Genomic DNA, 17,532 nt, shown 5'->3' with positions numbered 1-17,532 from the left:
TCGATGAGAGATGAGAATAATGTCATCTTTGAGTGATTAATCATAGAGGGAGGTCCTGAGCTCCCAGAAAGATGATGTGGCTGCAGCTAGGCCAGCAGGTCAGCCAGGCCAAGTAGTCACACAACACCATCTCTAATCACCATTTCCCACCGGCCCACCACGCACCGCAACCCCCCCCCCACACACACCTCACCCCCATTACAAAGAACAGCATGCCCCAGTCTCTGCCAATCTCCACAATAAACAGGCCTCTGGCAGCACCAGAAAGCGGATAATGGTTCACCTGGAGGTGACGTGAAAAGAAAACAGAAGTCTTTGCATAACAAATGGAGACAGAGAAATAGACAACAAAGCAAACATGGACCTTGTCAAAAGGATTATCCAAACATGTCGAAAACTGAAAACATTTTCTTTTTTAAGCACAAACGCACACACAGTTACAGGATAATAAAGTCCTGAAGTTACCATCTAGATTTGCTGAAACTGCAAAACTTTCATTAGTGGGGAAATTTTATCATGAATTCAGAACCCAAGAGGAAACAGGTGGGTGTTTTCGTCTCTCTATTTCCATTTTTTCCTCATTCTTTAGAAACACGTCCCTCTCGAGTCTGGTCATTATTTATCGTCAATACGCAAACGGAGGAGATCTTTTTCTTGATCGGTTTTGAAAAGGTTTCCCATAAAGAAGGAATTGTTTATAGAAATGTGTCATAGAAATTTGTTGCAAATTTGGGTGGTGTTTGAGCACGTGCACATGAAAACTGGGACAACCACATCATCGTCTCAGGAAAGATGAGTACATCCGCATAAACAAAAATGTAAGGCCAGCTTTTTCAGAACGATCCACTCTAGGACCTGGTTTCAAAATAGTTTTCGGGCTCACAAAACATCACAGCCATGTCTGCAATTTGATCGTAGTTGTCTTTTTTATTTGCTAGTAACAGTGGTTTTGGCCCCTTGCTTACATGGTTGTAAGTAAAAAAAAAAACTTTATAAAAAAAGAGCTCAAAGTGACCATTTTAGAAAATGCTATGTAACCTCGCAACTTTTCTCAAAACAGAGGCTGCGCAAACACGTCACGTCCATTCATGACTGGCTGAACATGATGCTTCTGTTGTTGGAACCTTGATGTAGCACAAGAAGAGGACCACAGGACAGCCACCGTTTTCAGATACAATCGGTGGCACATCAACCATAATTAATCCCGCTTGTGTTTGCAGACTCACACCAATGAAGAGATCTGGGTGCCTGCAGCTCGACAGTCGGTGTTACGCAAGCAATGGCAAAGGCTCGTTAATTCGGTGAGCATTGGAGTCCAATGACTAAATTAGCCAGAGTTAGGACTTACAAAACAAGCGTGGATGTGCCCCACTGCCCGGCTGGAGTCGAGAAAGGAGGGCCAACACAAGAAAAACAATTTGTTTGGGTGGTCTAGTCAAAGCATGTTGCTAAATGGGCAACAATTGTGGTTAGAATGCTAATGAGGCAGCCCCCCTTTCCTGAATGGAGACATCAAAAGGCAGGGGAAGCTCCTGCTCGGTGGCTACACCGTGCTTCATGGTATCATTACAAGGCTGTGAATATGCTGTCATGTTGCCTTTGATAAATTGAAGTGGTGATGAGATAGACAGAAGGATGTTTACATTCTTTTTGGGACAGTGCCAGCATCCAGCCATGCGGTGACACACATTACAAGATCATCTCAGTACCATTCATAATTATCCTCTATTCACCAAGGCCTCATTTAGTGTTCTATTATCAGAGATCATTGTTATTTTCCCTCCATGTATGTTCACAATCCCAGCGAGACCAATATGTCTACTGCAGATAACTGTGCTATTTTGGTTAACTCCATTGTGTACATGAAAGTGAAAACATAGGGCCCAGTGAGAATTCCCATTAGTGATTTTATAGGATTAAACAGAGCACCGGCGCATAACAGTTTTCATTGTGTACTGTATCTTGTAATTTTTTTGGGGTCGCTAAAATCAATGGTCACAGCCCAAACAATGTTTCAGGGACAAAACAATTCTATTTTTTAATTGCAATCAATTGAGACCATGATGTCATATGTCACACCAAATAATATTTCATGTATATTTTGGGTGATGACTGAATACTGACTAGGCTTTACACAATCAGTATTTTTGCCCTGATCACCAATCAGCGACTTTTGAAAAAATGATAACCGATCACCAATCTGATCAAACAAGGGACCAATCTATCCAAATAACTAATTTACTGTACAGTCGAGATTGGGATTGCCCGGACTCAAGAGTACACAAAATTTGTGTATAATTTACGGCCATTGAAATGCATTGGAAAAAAAAAAAAAGTCCTAAAAAAAAATCCCTAAAATGCTGAAAAGCATTGAATACATGGAAAATGGGTTCAGTATAATACTGACAAAAGAATACGATAGAATATCTAAACGTGAGTGCACGGTCTACAATTTTTTTTCTCCAAATGAAGTGGAGATGGAGGGTTTTTTTGTCAGTTTTAGTGAGGTTGTGGTGGTAGGCAACCTCCCAATCTGTGGGAACTAAATAAGGCTTTGGTTCATGAGGCCAAACATGATGAATCATCCTGTTGTGAAACTGCCCCTCTGCAGAGTCCTGAGAAGACAGCTGGGAGATAAGGAAGGTATGAGAGCACGTCCCCTCTTCATATTGATCCTTTCCACCACCAGGGCAGAAGATATTCACACGCCAAACCACAGATAAAGCTATAGAGGGGGCCAGGGCGAGAGAGAAGGGTTTGTAGTTTCAGCAGCCACCTCGGAGTTATCAAGACAAGAGCAAAAAAAAAAACCTTCTGGGCCTTCCATGAGGCCAGGCATGGGGGGTTGTTTGGTTAATCATTGTCATAACTCTTTTTTAATGTTGGACAACTGTCCTTGATTGTAACCATCAATTGTGTTTTCTTTCAGGAAAAAAAAAAGCCATAAGGGGCTGAAAACATCACCGATTTTGTTTCCTTTCAGATTGACCTTGATTTTATTAAGCAGAAAAGCATCAAATGATTGGACAAATGTGTTTTACAACAAAGAGGCACTCAGAGCAATTATAATTAATAAGCACAGCTGTGTATGTGTCTTGCCATCACTGCTGTAGACTATGCACTCAAAAAGCCAAGCTATTTGGCATATAAAGGCCCGGATAGGCCAATTCGACGTCGGAAAGAGTCAGGGCATCGGATTGTGCCGTGTAATTGATGTACTACACACCATCGTAACATCGGGAAGTGTCTGGTGGGCTTTTCAGCATGTTGAATCGGCGTTTTAAGTCATGACATTTGGTCACTCTGATTGGCTGTTAGTGAGCGAAGTAGCGCACGGGCTGAGAACAGGAAGTGACGAATGCAAATAAACAGTAAGTATTGGAAAGCCTTGAGAATGTAGTCTTTGCTGCAACAAAATAGTAACTGCTTGTAACCATTTTTAGTTGACAACAATGTCACGTAAAACAGGGGTTCCCAACTCTTGGCTGAGTTGTGCTTCCAAGTCATGGACTTGCCCAACTCTGCCCACAAAACTCCACAAGAGGAACGTCATAATACATAGACCTACTGCACTGTATTGTGTTATGGTCAGTTATTATGTTTTTGTAAATTTGTAAATATACTGTATGTAATCAAAATAAAAGTTTTGAATACATTTTTTTTAAACTGTACCCCACTCTCCCTTTTAAATGTGACTAATTAACTGGTCACTGTAGTCAAAAAGGTTGGGAACCCCTGGTGTAAACTGAGCAAGTTAAATATTTCATGTTTTAAGACTGGAATAGGTAATGTGATCATTACTGAACATTCGTTAATATTTAGTCACAAAATATATACTGTTTAAAGTTATATTCCTATATGAATGTATGGTGAAAATAGCTGCAAAGTAGAATACTTCTGTTTGGGTTGTGTTGAAACGGTGCAATCCTTGCAGTTTTAACACTCACAAAATTGGATCAAACAATTCGCCTCCGTGTTCTGAACTTTAAAGTGACTAATAATAGCATATATTATGGTTTCTTTTTGGTGCGCATCAAATGACCATAAAGTTGTGTAAAACACATACCTCAATCTGTAGGAGTGTATATCACACTTGGAGAACTTGGCTGTTTCATGGAAATGCATCATGACCTTTCATATCAATCACATTTTTTCTTTGCTCCTCACTGTCATTGATACAGTGTAGCCAAGCTGCCACACCTGTAAAATGTTGCAGTCTTAACCATGAGACTTCATGAGAGCCACTCCGGGCAGTGTGATTAGATGGCAATGAGATTCCATCAGCACAGTGAGCACTCAGACGGACACTGTGCAGATCCACAGGTAACTGTCCATTCTTTCTTAATGATGCATTTTGTCAAGCCCAAGAATAAACACACATACGAAAGTGTCTAGAAAAATAACTGTCTTTGTTGTGGACTCCCCTGAACACAGGAAAGATGACCATGTATAAATCATTATGCATTTAATAGCTGTTAAACTTGGATGGATGGATGGATGGATGGATGGAGAGAGCGAGAAAAAAAATCTTCCCACACAACTGTATAGAAATATTGCTGGAGCGATAGACTTCTGTACCATCCAAACTTTCTACTTCAGACAAAAAAAAACAAAAAAAAACACACACACAATTCAACATCTAACTAGGAGCTTTCATCACACTGTGGGGGGAATGATTATTTCAATCATGTCACTGACAAAGTCAAATTTCAGAAAAGAACAGAGAGGTTTGGGCTGCAGCATTCCAGCTCCTTCCCCATTATTCTAACACCACGGTTGACTGCTTGAGATTTCCTTCACTGCTTTGATGATAATGTGCTCCGGCAGGCCAGTAAAGTAATGACCATTTCTCAGTGTGGCACAGTGCAAGGTTGCGCTGCACTTCACGCTCATCTTTTCAGAATTACATTCAGTCACATTCATCCCAGACATTTGATGAGCATACTCTACACTTATATCTATCGCCGATCCATCGAAATATTGAGGGCCTCACACCAAAATCAACTCATCTTGTAAAGGAGCAGCAAACAATAGGTAGACTAATAAGACATTCACTTACCACCCCCTCCTCCAAGTAGGCTTGAATTTGCTGAAAAGAGACAAATCAAATGTCAGAAAGCTTGCAAGAAAGGCTACCATGATTGCTCAATATCTAACATGTTTAAACGTACCAAAAACAAGCAGAAATATTCACTCATGCATTTAGTCACTGAACACAAGAGCAAAGAGAGTACCTAATAAACGTGTACTTTGAGGGCCACGGTTAAAGTTGCATTTTTCATCCACAAAATGATGTTTATCTCTCATGAAAGAAAATCAAATTGCGTAGTTCCATCACATAAAGTATACTAATTAGCAGATGTATTGCTTAGAGCAAGACTACATTAAAATGTTAGCCCAGTTGAAGCAATTAAAAATGCCCTGTGGTGCGAGAACGTTGTGTTCATCTCAGTAAACGCAGGCATCAGGAATGTGTGGGTTGTTATGGAAACATGTCACAGAAACGGACAGATTCCAGGAAGATGAAAACATCGGACAAACCCGATGCATTGCTTGCGGTGCTTGTAAAATGTTTACCCATGATTTCGATAGATGCACTCTATACTTAGCAACAGGTTGTATACATGATAAGTGAAGTCCATTTCTGAGGCGACATGAAGCTTGTTGGTTCACATGCAGTCCAAGACAAAGCCGGAGTTTTTAAAGTGGTGAGCATATCATATGACAATTAACCTATTTAGGTTTTGCTCTGCCAGAGCGATCCGTTCCACTTGAAAAGGAGAAAGATTAGAAGGAGGGATTGTTAAGAATACATCAATTAATTTGGGTGTTAGAGGAAGTAGGAACTTTGTGTTTGATGTATAGTTCAGACAACGGGCACTGGAACAATCATACTGCAAAATATTCTTCAAATGATCATCTGTTCCATCTATATCATTAGCAGTCAAGAGTAGTCCATTTAACGGTTATTATTCCTGGAGAAAAAAAAAAAGCAACAGATAATGAACATGTGATGTCAGGAAGAGCTGCACAATCACAGCACAGTTTTGTTTTTATGATGGGCAGCGGGGGACTTCCACAACTTTCTGTGGCACCATCACGGCTTTGCATTGTTGTCACAGAGCAGCACGTGTGAGTGGGAGCAAGGACAAAGGAAAGCTCTCCCGCTGCAGAATTTGCTTCATCAAAGGCCTTTTGTTATTTTTTGGTGTGTGCACATACAGTAGGCGCATAACATAACAGACAATAAACTCCAACAATGATATACTGACAGTCCGCTGTCATGTTTACAATGGTGCTTCTCTTTTTCTGTGGCGGGAGATGTTCATGTAAACCTTTTTTTTTTTTGTGTATATGTCTAGACTATGTCAGCTAGCCATTCCAAAATGATAATGCGAAGTATATTTTCATGTTAACTCATTCAGTACCAGACTTTTTCCAGACCCACTGTGAAATCACATAAATACGCCATTGGAATAGAATGAGTTACAAAGCTTATTATATTAAGAAACTATGTGAACTGTGAGGCGTATAAATTGAGGTCTAAGTGATAAATGCTTGGTAATAAATCTAATTAGTTTAAAGGTGTCATTGCACTGCGTTTTATTGTGTTATAATCCTTTTTATCAGGTTTGCCAGAAAATTTGGGTTGGAAAGGGATGCCATTATTCAAGCTATTTTTGTTGGTCACGAGTGTCAGATTTTTCTGTATTGGGTGGGTGTGTTGCAAGCACGTAGAGGGCAGGTACTTGAATAATGACTCTATGTCACAACGGCGCCAAATTAAATATTGCTCATTTTGCAGGCCAGTTTCCTTTCAATGATTATTGCATACAAACGACAAACTGCATACATGTCAAACTTAAATCATGTTGGATGACCCTGGGTTATGCAAGAAGCAGTGGCGAAAAAGTGGATTTTGATGGCATGGGATTTTTAGGGTTTTGATTGCTGTATGTTACCACTTGACTGTTATGAACACAATGAAAGTCAAAGTTTCAGTGCTCATTTAAAACAAATCTGATATTAAGGCAGTTTCCTGAAAGTCTATCATTCTCTTGTCACCTGGGGAGTCTTCTTATTCCTGATCTATTAAAACGCTGGGGTTTAATTACTTGACATTATGGAAATGCATACCAGAGGGGGGCCGCTTCATTTACTCCAAACCTAATCAGAGAATGAAGATGTGTTTTCTAATCAGTCTGACAAATCTCGAAAGTGTGTGTGAGACAGACTCAGCGATAATTGTGAGAATACAATATGAGGATGTTTTCTAGCCATGTGATGTGATCTTGCAGTGTGGAAAGTGTTTGGCAGCCACCTCATCTGTTATTGGTGGAATAAATATGAAAGCAGAAAGGTGGGGAGGTAAAAGTGCTAAGGCATGCGTTTTCATTTCCTGTCTCCCACATTGCATCGCTTTTAATAGTCAGAATGTCATGAAACACGTTCCAGCTGTTTATCTGTCAGCACGCTATACTGCATTTGCAAACAAAATCAGTAAAAGAAAATACTAAAATACCAACAAGGCCAGAAGACAAGTAAGAGATGGCTGAATGAAAAGGTTTGCATGAGAAAAACCGGAGTATTTGGATCTTCAAATACTATGTCTGAAAGGCCGTTGCAAACCGTCATCGCCGTCCGTAATGACGATTGCATTCCTGTGCCCAGGAAGTCAAACAGGCAAAATCAGAGGCGACGGGAAGAACAGATCTTTGCCGCTTGTGTAAACTTTCTTGAAATACTAGAATCAACAATTATTGGGTTGTCATTTTACAAAATTCCTCTAAATTCTGCATTTCCTTGCGTGTGCGTTAAATAAATAAAATTTAAAAAAAAAAACACACACATGGCTTTCAAGTTGCTCCCTTCTCAAAATGTATCTCAGTGACACATTTATTTACTGTAACTCTTCATCTCAATCTGTTGGCGTGAGTGAACACGCAATTTAGCGCCTGTTATTTGGGATCTTGGTTAAAGTTTGCAATCTTAGCATACCACACACTACACTCCCACCAACAGTGTGCATCTTTTAGAGTGAATATGCATTTTGCCAAGTCCATTAAATCAGGTCTGCAAGGTTTTGTATACTATAGGTAGACTGGATTGCATAAAAAAAAAATAATAATAATCTGAATATGGAACCTGCACTGTGAATGCCTTTCAGTAAAACCTCTCAGAGGTGTTTCAATTATTCTGAGTGAAAATCAAACCAGAAATCCATATTTGGCCATTTAGACCCCATAATGTACATTTTGTGTAGAATATATTCATTATAAATAGCTCTGTGCCTATCCTGGGCATAGTCTATGGTAGTGAATCAACACATTTTTACCTTTGTGAAAATAATAAGAAAGGCAATATTTTTTTTATTTTTATTAATATGTATAATAAATACTTGAGCGATTTTGAGGCCTTGCCTACACGTAGCCGGGTTTTTTTAACAACCGTATATCAACCCCCTCTCCCCCCGCCTGCGTTGGAATACACATTAAAAAAACCCATCCACACGTAACCGCAGAAGTGCGTTTGCAAACGCACGCCAAGCCTCTAGGTGGCAGTAGGTAATCAAATACTGTCTATTAGGAAGAATTTCCGTCCTTTGACGTCACTTCTACGAAACCAAAAACATGGCGGCAAACTCGTTCGGGAGCACCGACAAGAGGTAAGAATTGCTTTTAAACCTTTCACCGAGAAGCAGTGGTTGGTTGCGGACAAATAAGCAAAAAGCGCATCGAGAATGGCTATAACCAACGCAGCGCCGCGAGATTCCATGTTTACTCTAATGAAAACACAAGTTGCGCAAGTGACATCGGAGCAATTTGTCGCACAGTGATGACGTAAATATGCGGGTGTAACCATCCACACCAAAACGCGGATCAGGAGATATCCGCAAATCTCCACAGCAGCCGGAGTTTTGCATTTTCACTGAAAAAACTCTGGGGGCGTGTGGATGATAGGGCTAACCGCAGGCCTATATCCGGCGTTTTCAAAAACCGCTGTTACGTGTCGACAGGGCCTGAGTCTACATGTTGAATGTTGAATGAATGAAAAACAACCATGAATAGTAATGCGAGCAGTGCATGAGGTATCTAGGATTGACCATCCATATAATAAACAAACACTAGCAGAGCTATTCTCCTCTATACAAACCACTACTAAAATGATTTGTCTTTCGATTTCAGACCACGGGAGGATTTTCAGGAGTCAATACTTCTTCAAGGACACCGTAGATGACCTATCCACCTATATAACAAATATGAGAGCGATTGCCAGACAAAAAGTTTCAGTGCGTTTTAAAACTTTAACCCCGCCCAACCCCCCGCCCCCTCCCAAAAAAAATAAAATACAGTATCTCTCGGTTAAGACATGCACAGAGGGTTAGAATGAGCCAATTAGGGAAACACAGTGGAGAAGTGTAGGTTATGACGTGTATCAGAAGGTGAATTGTCCCAGTGGCAACCACGACGCAGGTCATAAATCTCAAATGGATGGGCTGCCTGGAGATAGCAGGTCATTAGGAACCCCTCGTCCACAACATTGGGCTAACTCATCCAACACATGCCTTCACTGTCACTGTGGGAACACCACTTCCAGTCTGCCTTTTGAACTCCTAATCCCCACAACATCCCCACACACCCTGCAGCCAATGGAAATTCAGAGGGTTAAACTGCTGTGTATTTCCATAGCGAGGAAAATATTGATTACAGAGCCAGAAGGTATGACAGCCCCAGCTTATGAATCGTGGCACCACATCAAGATTCTCCCCCCTCCACCACCACTACCACCCTATAGCCTCAGTGTATAAATTTATTTGGAAAGCAGCCATGCATTGCATAGCATTGCAGTGAGTGAGCAGAGAAGCAAGGTCCTTGGTTGCTTGTTTAGCGTCATCGGCACAACTCTCGATCATGCAGCTAAATGGGACATAGTGGTGCATAACAGCAAAAGCTGACGGTAGTAAACGGATCTAATGTCTGCACTCTGATCTTGGCCGCCTTAGCTGAGCCTTGAAACGATTGTCGAACAAATACAACCCCAAGTCAACTTTCTCAGCTTTTCGTGGTTTTCTGAATCGCATTGGTGGAAAATACAGCACTTCAAAGATATAGTAAGGTAAAGAAGGAAATAAAATGCCATTGTTCAGTTTGCTTTTCATTTTTGTAGCAAAATGATATGTGGCCAACTACAAAGTGTCAGCAATGTTTAGGGACTGTTGTCCCCTTTTATTGTGAGCAAGACAATCAACCAGAATGTCTACAAAGAGATCATGTGGCGTTCGGATTGTTCAGTGCACGAGTGAAGGCAAGACTGAGTATCTGACATTTCCTGGCCAGGAAGAAACAACATCACTGTCACTAAACTCACTTGTTTTCCTCTTCCCAATCTCAAAGCGGTCACTAAGGAGACCCCATTCTGAAAATGTGATGACATCAAAATGTCCATGAGGACTTAAGCTGTGGATGATCCCGGAAGAATACTTAAAGAAATGCACGAAGGGTGTTGCAGAGAAGGCTGGGAAAGTGTCTTACACCCTAGTAGGATTACTTTGAAACCTGTGGTATACCTTTTGTGACACCAGTCCAGTAACTTTTATGACACCTTGTATGTGATGTCGCAGCCCGTGATGGCCAGGACCGGACCGGAAATACACGGGCCTTTCGAGAAAATGTACATATTTTCTCCAAATTCCCGATGACCACCCTACTCCTGGTCACCGTTATTGTAGGACTGTCAGTGAATTTCATCCGTCCGCCATCGTCTATCTGTCACTCCATCATCATTATTTTAACCACGCTTGTCTCTCCTTATTCTGTCTCTGCTAAATCTATCCATGATCTATAATGGTGCGGTCAGACCGAATGTGAGCTTTCTCCTTCTGCTGCTCTTAGTTAATTGGCGGATTACGTCTCTTTGGTGTCACTACCTACTGGACAGGAACCGCAATGGGGCTTGGCAGGTTATGTGCTAAGTGTTTCTGGCGAAGTGTTTCCATTTAAAGTCAATGCAATTTGCTCGAAGCAATCCCGGTGTATATTCACCCCCGTGCAATTCGTCTGAGAAGGTCCATCGGTACTGGCACGATTAGTGACAATTCCGATGACGGAAAAAAAAAAAAAAAAAAAACGCTTCCGTCAGCGCTTTGTCAGTTTATCAAAGTTTCCCATCATTTGTCAGCAAACAGGGAGTCGGTCAATGACGGACCTTCCATCAGTACTGATAGAATGCCCTCTTTTGGTAACATCCATGACACACCAGTCTGATGAGCAAACACAGGGGGCTCTGACGGCCAGGCAGACTTACGTGCCTTTTCACTTACTGTACTGTATAGGGAATTGCCTTGAGCTTGTTTTGACACTTATTACAGATATACAATGAACTGTAAATAGAAGTATGGACACAGAAAACCGCTTTGATTAATCACTCGTAGACTGGACTGACAATTGAGACAGTCATTAGATGTTGTCCTTGTTGTGTTTTGACGTCCAAAATGTCAGCACAAAACAATGTTCAAAGAGTTAGTCAAGTGAAGTACTTTTGGAAAACTTTATTTTTGTGTGAAATACACAGATACACACTTTTTCCACTTCAACAATCTTCCTAACAAGCACCGCTACTAGGCCTATGCACACACGCAATCACATCCACAATACCCACATTAATGTACATGCACAGAAGCACAAAGCAGTACTATTGGAAATATTCAAGCAAGGATTTGATTTGTAGAGCAGCCCATATCGTGCCCCTGTTGAACTGTGTCATTTCAAACTCTCAATAATGGGTTATTTCTTCGTTAAAATATCAAATAGAAATGAAACTTGAAAATCCACCAGTTGTGGAATGAAGTAAAAGAGGCAGCAGTGGTATTTCTTACTTGTGGTGCATTAAAAATGTATGCAATGCCACACAAGCTGCCTTGCCTTATTATAGAGGTTTTTGTTCTTTACAGCTTCAAGTAGTCCCAAAGAAGCCACACAGAGTCAAACAAACTTGGGGGTGGCACTATTCAAGCAGCACACGTTCTGATACAGACAAACAAGTCTGCCTCACGGAACATTTGCAGCTGTGAAAATGATGCAACTTTGGCATCAGTGTGCAAAACACTATCAGGACATTATGTCAATATTTCATGTAATATGAATCTCAAGTCATGTACAATGCTAAAATGATAATACTGTGTACAAAAGTGCCACATTGATGCGCTGGACAATTTAGGGGGAGCATGTCTGCATGAATATTTTATAGCAGCAAACTGTGCCTGGGCGCTGTAGATGCACACATTTATTTTGCTGTGTTTTAACAGCAGAAATGTGCTTGCAGATAAATTTGTAGTCAGTAGAACTAAAACTTTGAAATCTTTTTCTCATTAAAATGGACATGTTTGAATTATTAAATGTGCATACAAAAAACTGTTGCCTTTGATTATAAACTTCTCATATTTTGCTATCATTTTGAATATGTATTTGGCAGTTGATTTTAACGAGGCTTATTGTGAACTGTGGGCCTATGAAGCCCTTTCAGTCTTTTGTGATTAAGTGCTATATAAATAAATGTGACTCGATATTTGTGTGCCAAGAACATCAGTGTTTAAAATATGACAATTTACTACAATCACAAAGCTGCGAAATTTGTTTCAAAATGTTTTTTCTGTCTTTTATTTGGAAGCCTCATCACTAATATCAGAGGTGTGTGGGCTGCGTCTGAAAACAAATACTGCTAATACCACAGAGTTCTTTTGTCACTTGCTCGACTGATGTTGTTTGCAGCAACAAGCATACAGCAGGACTGTGATGATGTCTGAATGTATCAAAGTGACAACAGTGTGGTGTCACAGTGATTAATCCCCTTCCTCTGCATGCTTGTCACCTTCATAACAAACCAACAATACCAGGTGCCAAAAAGCAGCCCACGTCTATTGTTATAATTACCTGACCTTCAAATCCACATTAATGAGTCCGTGATGATCCCATTCTCTTTCATCATTTGGCTTCCAAGCCCTCCTTTTATCTAACAAGGTCACCTTTCACAACACTGTTTCTCCCAGAAATACACAACCCCCTCATAAATATACATCTACCTGCAACCACCCAACCCCCAATTCTTTAGAAGGTGGAAAGAAAGTGAAGATGCAGGTGGCTACTTCAACACAGGGGAATCCATTATTTTAGACTCTTAAAATAAGATAACTTTTATTTGTCCCACAAAGGGGATATTTTCAATGCTAAAATACTGTATTTATATTAAAAACACAAAGTAGCTGTAAGCATTTAAGCAAAGTACAAATCAATTTATTTTGTGCGCTGAAAGGGAAAGATAGACTGTGTGAAACTACAATCACCCATGCTGGTAAATGGCCCAAGACGACAAGGTTTACATTATGGTATTATTGCACATACCGCCGCTGCAGACTGAAATGTTTTATAAAGAAATGCTGTGGGGAAAAAAAAGTGCTTTTCTTAGCAACTGATAAACTTTTCATAACTTATTCTTAATAATGCAAGACATTTTTACCCTATTCACAACAGTATTTTATGAGGAAGAACTATCTTGTGGGTATATTTCACAGGGCCTCGTGTCAGTTGTGCTTCTATCAGTTTTTGGGCCAGCTGCTGCATATTATAGTTTGCTCTTTATCAGCTTTACATTAAGCATCTCTTCTTTCAGTATTACCAGACCTGTTGAACTGGAAAAGACCTGCACAGTTCGACAGGGTCTTCCCAATCCATAGCAATGCGCAAACATGGTAAAATCACAGCATCCCCTCACATAATATGGAATAATTGCAATTACTAGGTCCACACACACACACACACGCACACACACACACAAGGGTTGTACCATGTGCCATAACGCTTCAGTGCAGTGCAATTTAGAGAACAACCACAGAACATCATGTGCCTGGAACAGCTAGCTGAAAAAGAGGCTATGCCTGTCCTTAGGCAGGCCAGCTGGTATAGACAGGACAGTACAGCCCATATTTTGGAAGTGCAGAAGCCAAATGTCCTTTCTATGCTTAAAAAAACTGCAATCTAACATCCTTAGCTAAACACATTTAACTAGCAATTAATAAATTCTGGTCTCACTGGCATCCATCTGTTTACAGCGGTGTTAGTACAGATGAAACGAGTGAAGCGTGTTCGGACTCTAGGCGGATCCCATTTAAGTCGCAGACTCCCTGGACAGAAAATTTCAATGAAGCTACTTTAAATAAAGCATCTTTTTGGAGGGGTATTCAATTTTAACTAAGATTAAACCAAATATATCCATTAGTGTTTGTGAGTGCTATTGCCCCATAAAGAAACTGAAATGTACATAATGTGTGCACTTACTCAATTACATGTACACGTCTAATGACGATATCCTCCGAGGATATCTCTAAAAAAGAAAAAAAAAAAAAATCTATAAACCCCTGTTCAAATGTCAGGTTTTGCCAGTTCTGTACACAATCACATCCCCATTTATAAGAGGGCAGCACACTTGTGAAAACATTATTTCACTCTTATTTTTACTCACCCTCACAAAAATAGTTCGGTTAACCCTGGAAAAAAAAAAACCTGGCCATTGAGCAGAGGTGTGTAGATGTTTTATATCCACTACATATTACTCCAACAAGATATACTCGGCAGTTGTAGGTTTAGAACAAGAATCTAAAATAGTTCTGGTGAGATGTTTTCTATTGTTCGTGCTCTATTTCACAGACCATCCCACAAGCCACATTTCCCAGGTGAAAAACTGCAGCAGACAGTTCAGCTCTACAAAACAGGCTTTTAGCTGCCAATAGGAGTTGTTAGGTATCACTTCTCCGCCTTGTAATCATAAAGTTGGTGGGAGGGACTGAAAAAGGACTTACGATAAAGCAATGACCATAAACAATGTCGAGAAATGTTGTAACAACCAAGGAGGATGCTCCCATAGAAATGCATACTTGTATAGTATGCATGAAAATGGCTCTCTTTTCTATTATGTGTTGGAAACCTAGTTGTTTTCAATAGTTTTCTTCTGAGGCATGTTTCTGATACCAGTGAGTTATCTTAGTTGCACCTTCAAACAAGCATCCGTTTCAAATTTGCCCAATCACAAAAAAAGATCCAATACTTCATAACATGCTTTTTAGGAGGCAAAACATTGTTCACAGTGCATCACATCTGCCATGTTTGTGTGTGCGTGTGTGTGTGTGTGTGCGTGCGTGTGCGTGTGCATGCTCTGGTGGGTAGGTCAGTGTCTGGATAGGTTCTAGTGTAATCACTACATCAAAACCTAACTCATTAAAGTACTATCTTGGTTAACTATCTTTCATAAGTACCCTCTAAAATGTAGTAAAAAAAAAAAGCAAACATCCAGAATCCCTAAAGAGTAAGAAATGTTGACATATTGACATACTGAAGAAAATCTCCCCTCTTAGTATTGATATTAGAACTGGAACTGAGACTTTTAACAGAGGGGAAAAACTATGTTACTGAAAAGAGGAAGTAGGCCTACATAGAGCGTTTGAGAAGAAATACTTCATAAAAAATGATCCTCCCACATGCAGACAGGAGAATGAAACAGAATCATGTTCATCAGAAAAAATAAAATGACAGACGTTGCAGGCTGCGGAGGTGAAACAGTCACCTTGGGGGAACTTAACTAGAAAATAGATTCACAGTGGTTGATTCTCTCCATGGTTTTGCCTCGCTCACGCTGAACTTTGCAGTGCTGGATAATTGCAAATGTTAATTGACATGCCTCCAAGGCTTGTTATTTTTTCCTTTGCTAATACCCAAAAAGCAGTTGCTGTAGCCATCCTAGTCTATGCCAAATTATCTTAACTGACAAAATACGATGTGCATGGACTATCATGTGAAGATGACTTAAATTGCATTAGCCAGACTTCTGAGTTCCCTGCAGATTTGTAAAAATCCTTTGGAGAGGTGGTTTGAAGGTTGAAGTGAGGGTGACAAGGGCTTTGCCAGGAAGGCATATTAAGTGACTCCAATGTGTCTTTGTCAAGCAGCACTTACTCTAAAGTTCACATTGACTAATAGGTGAACAGCAAGTCAATGTGGGCAATATCCACAGGCAGTTCCAGGGTCTTGGTTGGCCAGACAGAACAGTTTTACATGAGGTCGCCAGCTTTAGAGTTCCTGTGTCAGAACTTCCAACCAGGGGGGTGGGTCAGTGAGCACAGACCTGCTACACTTTGGCAACTCCAAAACATCAAGCAAACACAAAAATCACACTAGCAAACTAGTTACACTGTGAGGAGTTTCTCACTTCTGGAGGAGGCAACGTATATGGCTTTCACACTTACCCAGGAGACCAATATGTGACTGAAAGTTGAACGATTCAAGTTGAAACTGTTGGGGCAGAAACATTTGAGGCGTTAATGGTGACTATAAACTATAGAAAAGGAGAAGCTAGTCGGGATGTTTTTCATTTGTTTTCCGCAAACAATAATCCAGTTCTCTATGGACTGTGTGAATTTTTTTTTTTTTTTTAAATAAGCAAGGACAACATTTACATGGATTTCCAATGATCCTGATAGGATGCCAGCCATACAGCTATCACAGTAAATTCTGTAACCCCTAAACTCAAATGTTAATTGCCAATTGATGAAAACAAAAACATCCAGTAGATGTTCTTGACTAATTCCTATATAAGTTGTAATAAATGTTACGACACCTTTTTCTAAGACTGAAAATAAATGTAAATACATTCAAGTTGTAAAAGTGAAGTGTTATGGGAAATGTCTAATTGTATAGCAACAGCCAAAAAGCCTTCTGAATAAATCAACATGAGGCGTAGCAGTGAAAGCCTTAATGAAGTGAAGCCCTTCAACGAATTGCGCTCTGAAAAACAACTCCAATAATATGTCACTGTCAAAAGGTAGGCAAAACCTTTCATTGGCAGACCCCTTCAATAATAGCCATAGTCACACTAGTATACCTTGCCAGAGGACATGGACCCAGGAGTCACCTCTGCATCCCAAGGACACGTCATTTGAAATGCATTGGGTGCCACACCACAGTGATATATCTTTTCCCCGCAGAATTAACTTGGTCTTTCCTGTGCTAGTCTTTGCTGTGTGTGTGGGAATAGATCCTTCAGTCTGACACAAACACACACGGCCAGAAACAGGCGTACAGAAGGAGTCCATTTTTGTCCCTCAAGGTACAATCTACAGGTATCCCCCTGTGGGCTAATCATAGCACTCAAATGTAATGCTATGGATCTTTTTCCAGGGTTAAAATTTACAGCTATGTTCCTGAGCTGTAAAAGCTAGGTGTCAAAAGCAGTACCTTTTAAAGTACGACCACAGTGACAATGCATAGTAGTCCTAAAGTAACAATGGAATATTTGTTTTTGCTGTTTGCAGAGCACGTCTTGCTCAGCCATTTTTTTTTTTTTTTTAAACGTTTGCTTTCTCGTAAACCAAAAGGGCAAACATGACAAATTGCTCGGGGGAAAAAAGGTCAGCAAGTCATGTGTTTGTCAAATTCAATCTAACTGTTAAACATCACAAACAAAATGTGTATTTTTTTGTAAATGTGA

At 40.2% G+C, this 17,532-nt stretch overlaps 1 protein-coding gene across 5 annotated transcripts in view; it reads right to left on the bottom strand.

Moving 5' to 3' along the window:
* Positions 1 to 17,532, bottom strand: part of macrod2 (mono-ADP ribosylhydrolase 2) — a 392,053-nt gene that overhangs the window by 297,717 nt on the left and 76,804 nt on the right. For 4 of the 5 annotated variants that reach the window (XM_086045890.1, XM_086045894.1, XM_086045892.1 and 1 more), the window contains exon 4: positions 5,060 to 5,089. The exons of the other annotated variant lie outside the window; for it this stretch is intronic. In XM_086045890.1, coding sequence (XP_085902016.1) covers positions 5,060 to 5,089 — 30 coding nt within the window. The remainder of the gene's footprint in view (positions 1 to 5,059; positions 5,090 to 17,532) is intronic. 5 annotated transcript variants of the gene reach the window in all.

This window comes from Filicampus tigris, chromosome 11, assembly GCF_054856515.1.
Source record: "Filicampus tigris isolate MCC_2025a chromosome 11, RoL_Ftig_1.0, whole genome shotgun sequence".
NCBI lineage: Eukaryota > Metazoa > Chordata > Actinopteri > Syngnathiformes > Syngnathidae > Filicampus > Filicampus tigris.
Note: the sequence above shows the minus strand (reverse complement) of the source record. Positions and strands in the feature narration are given on the sequence as shown.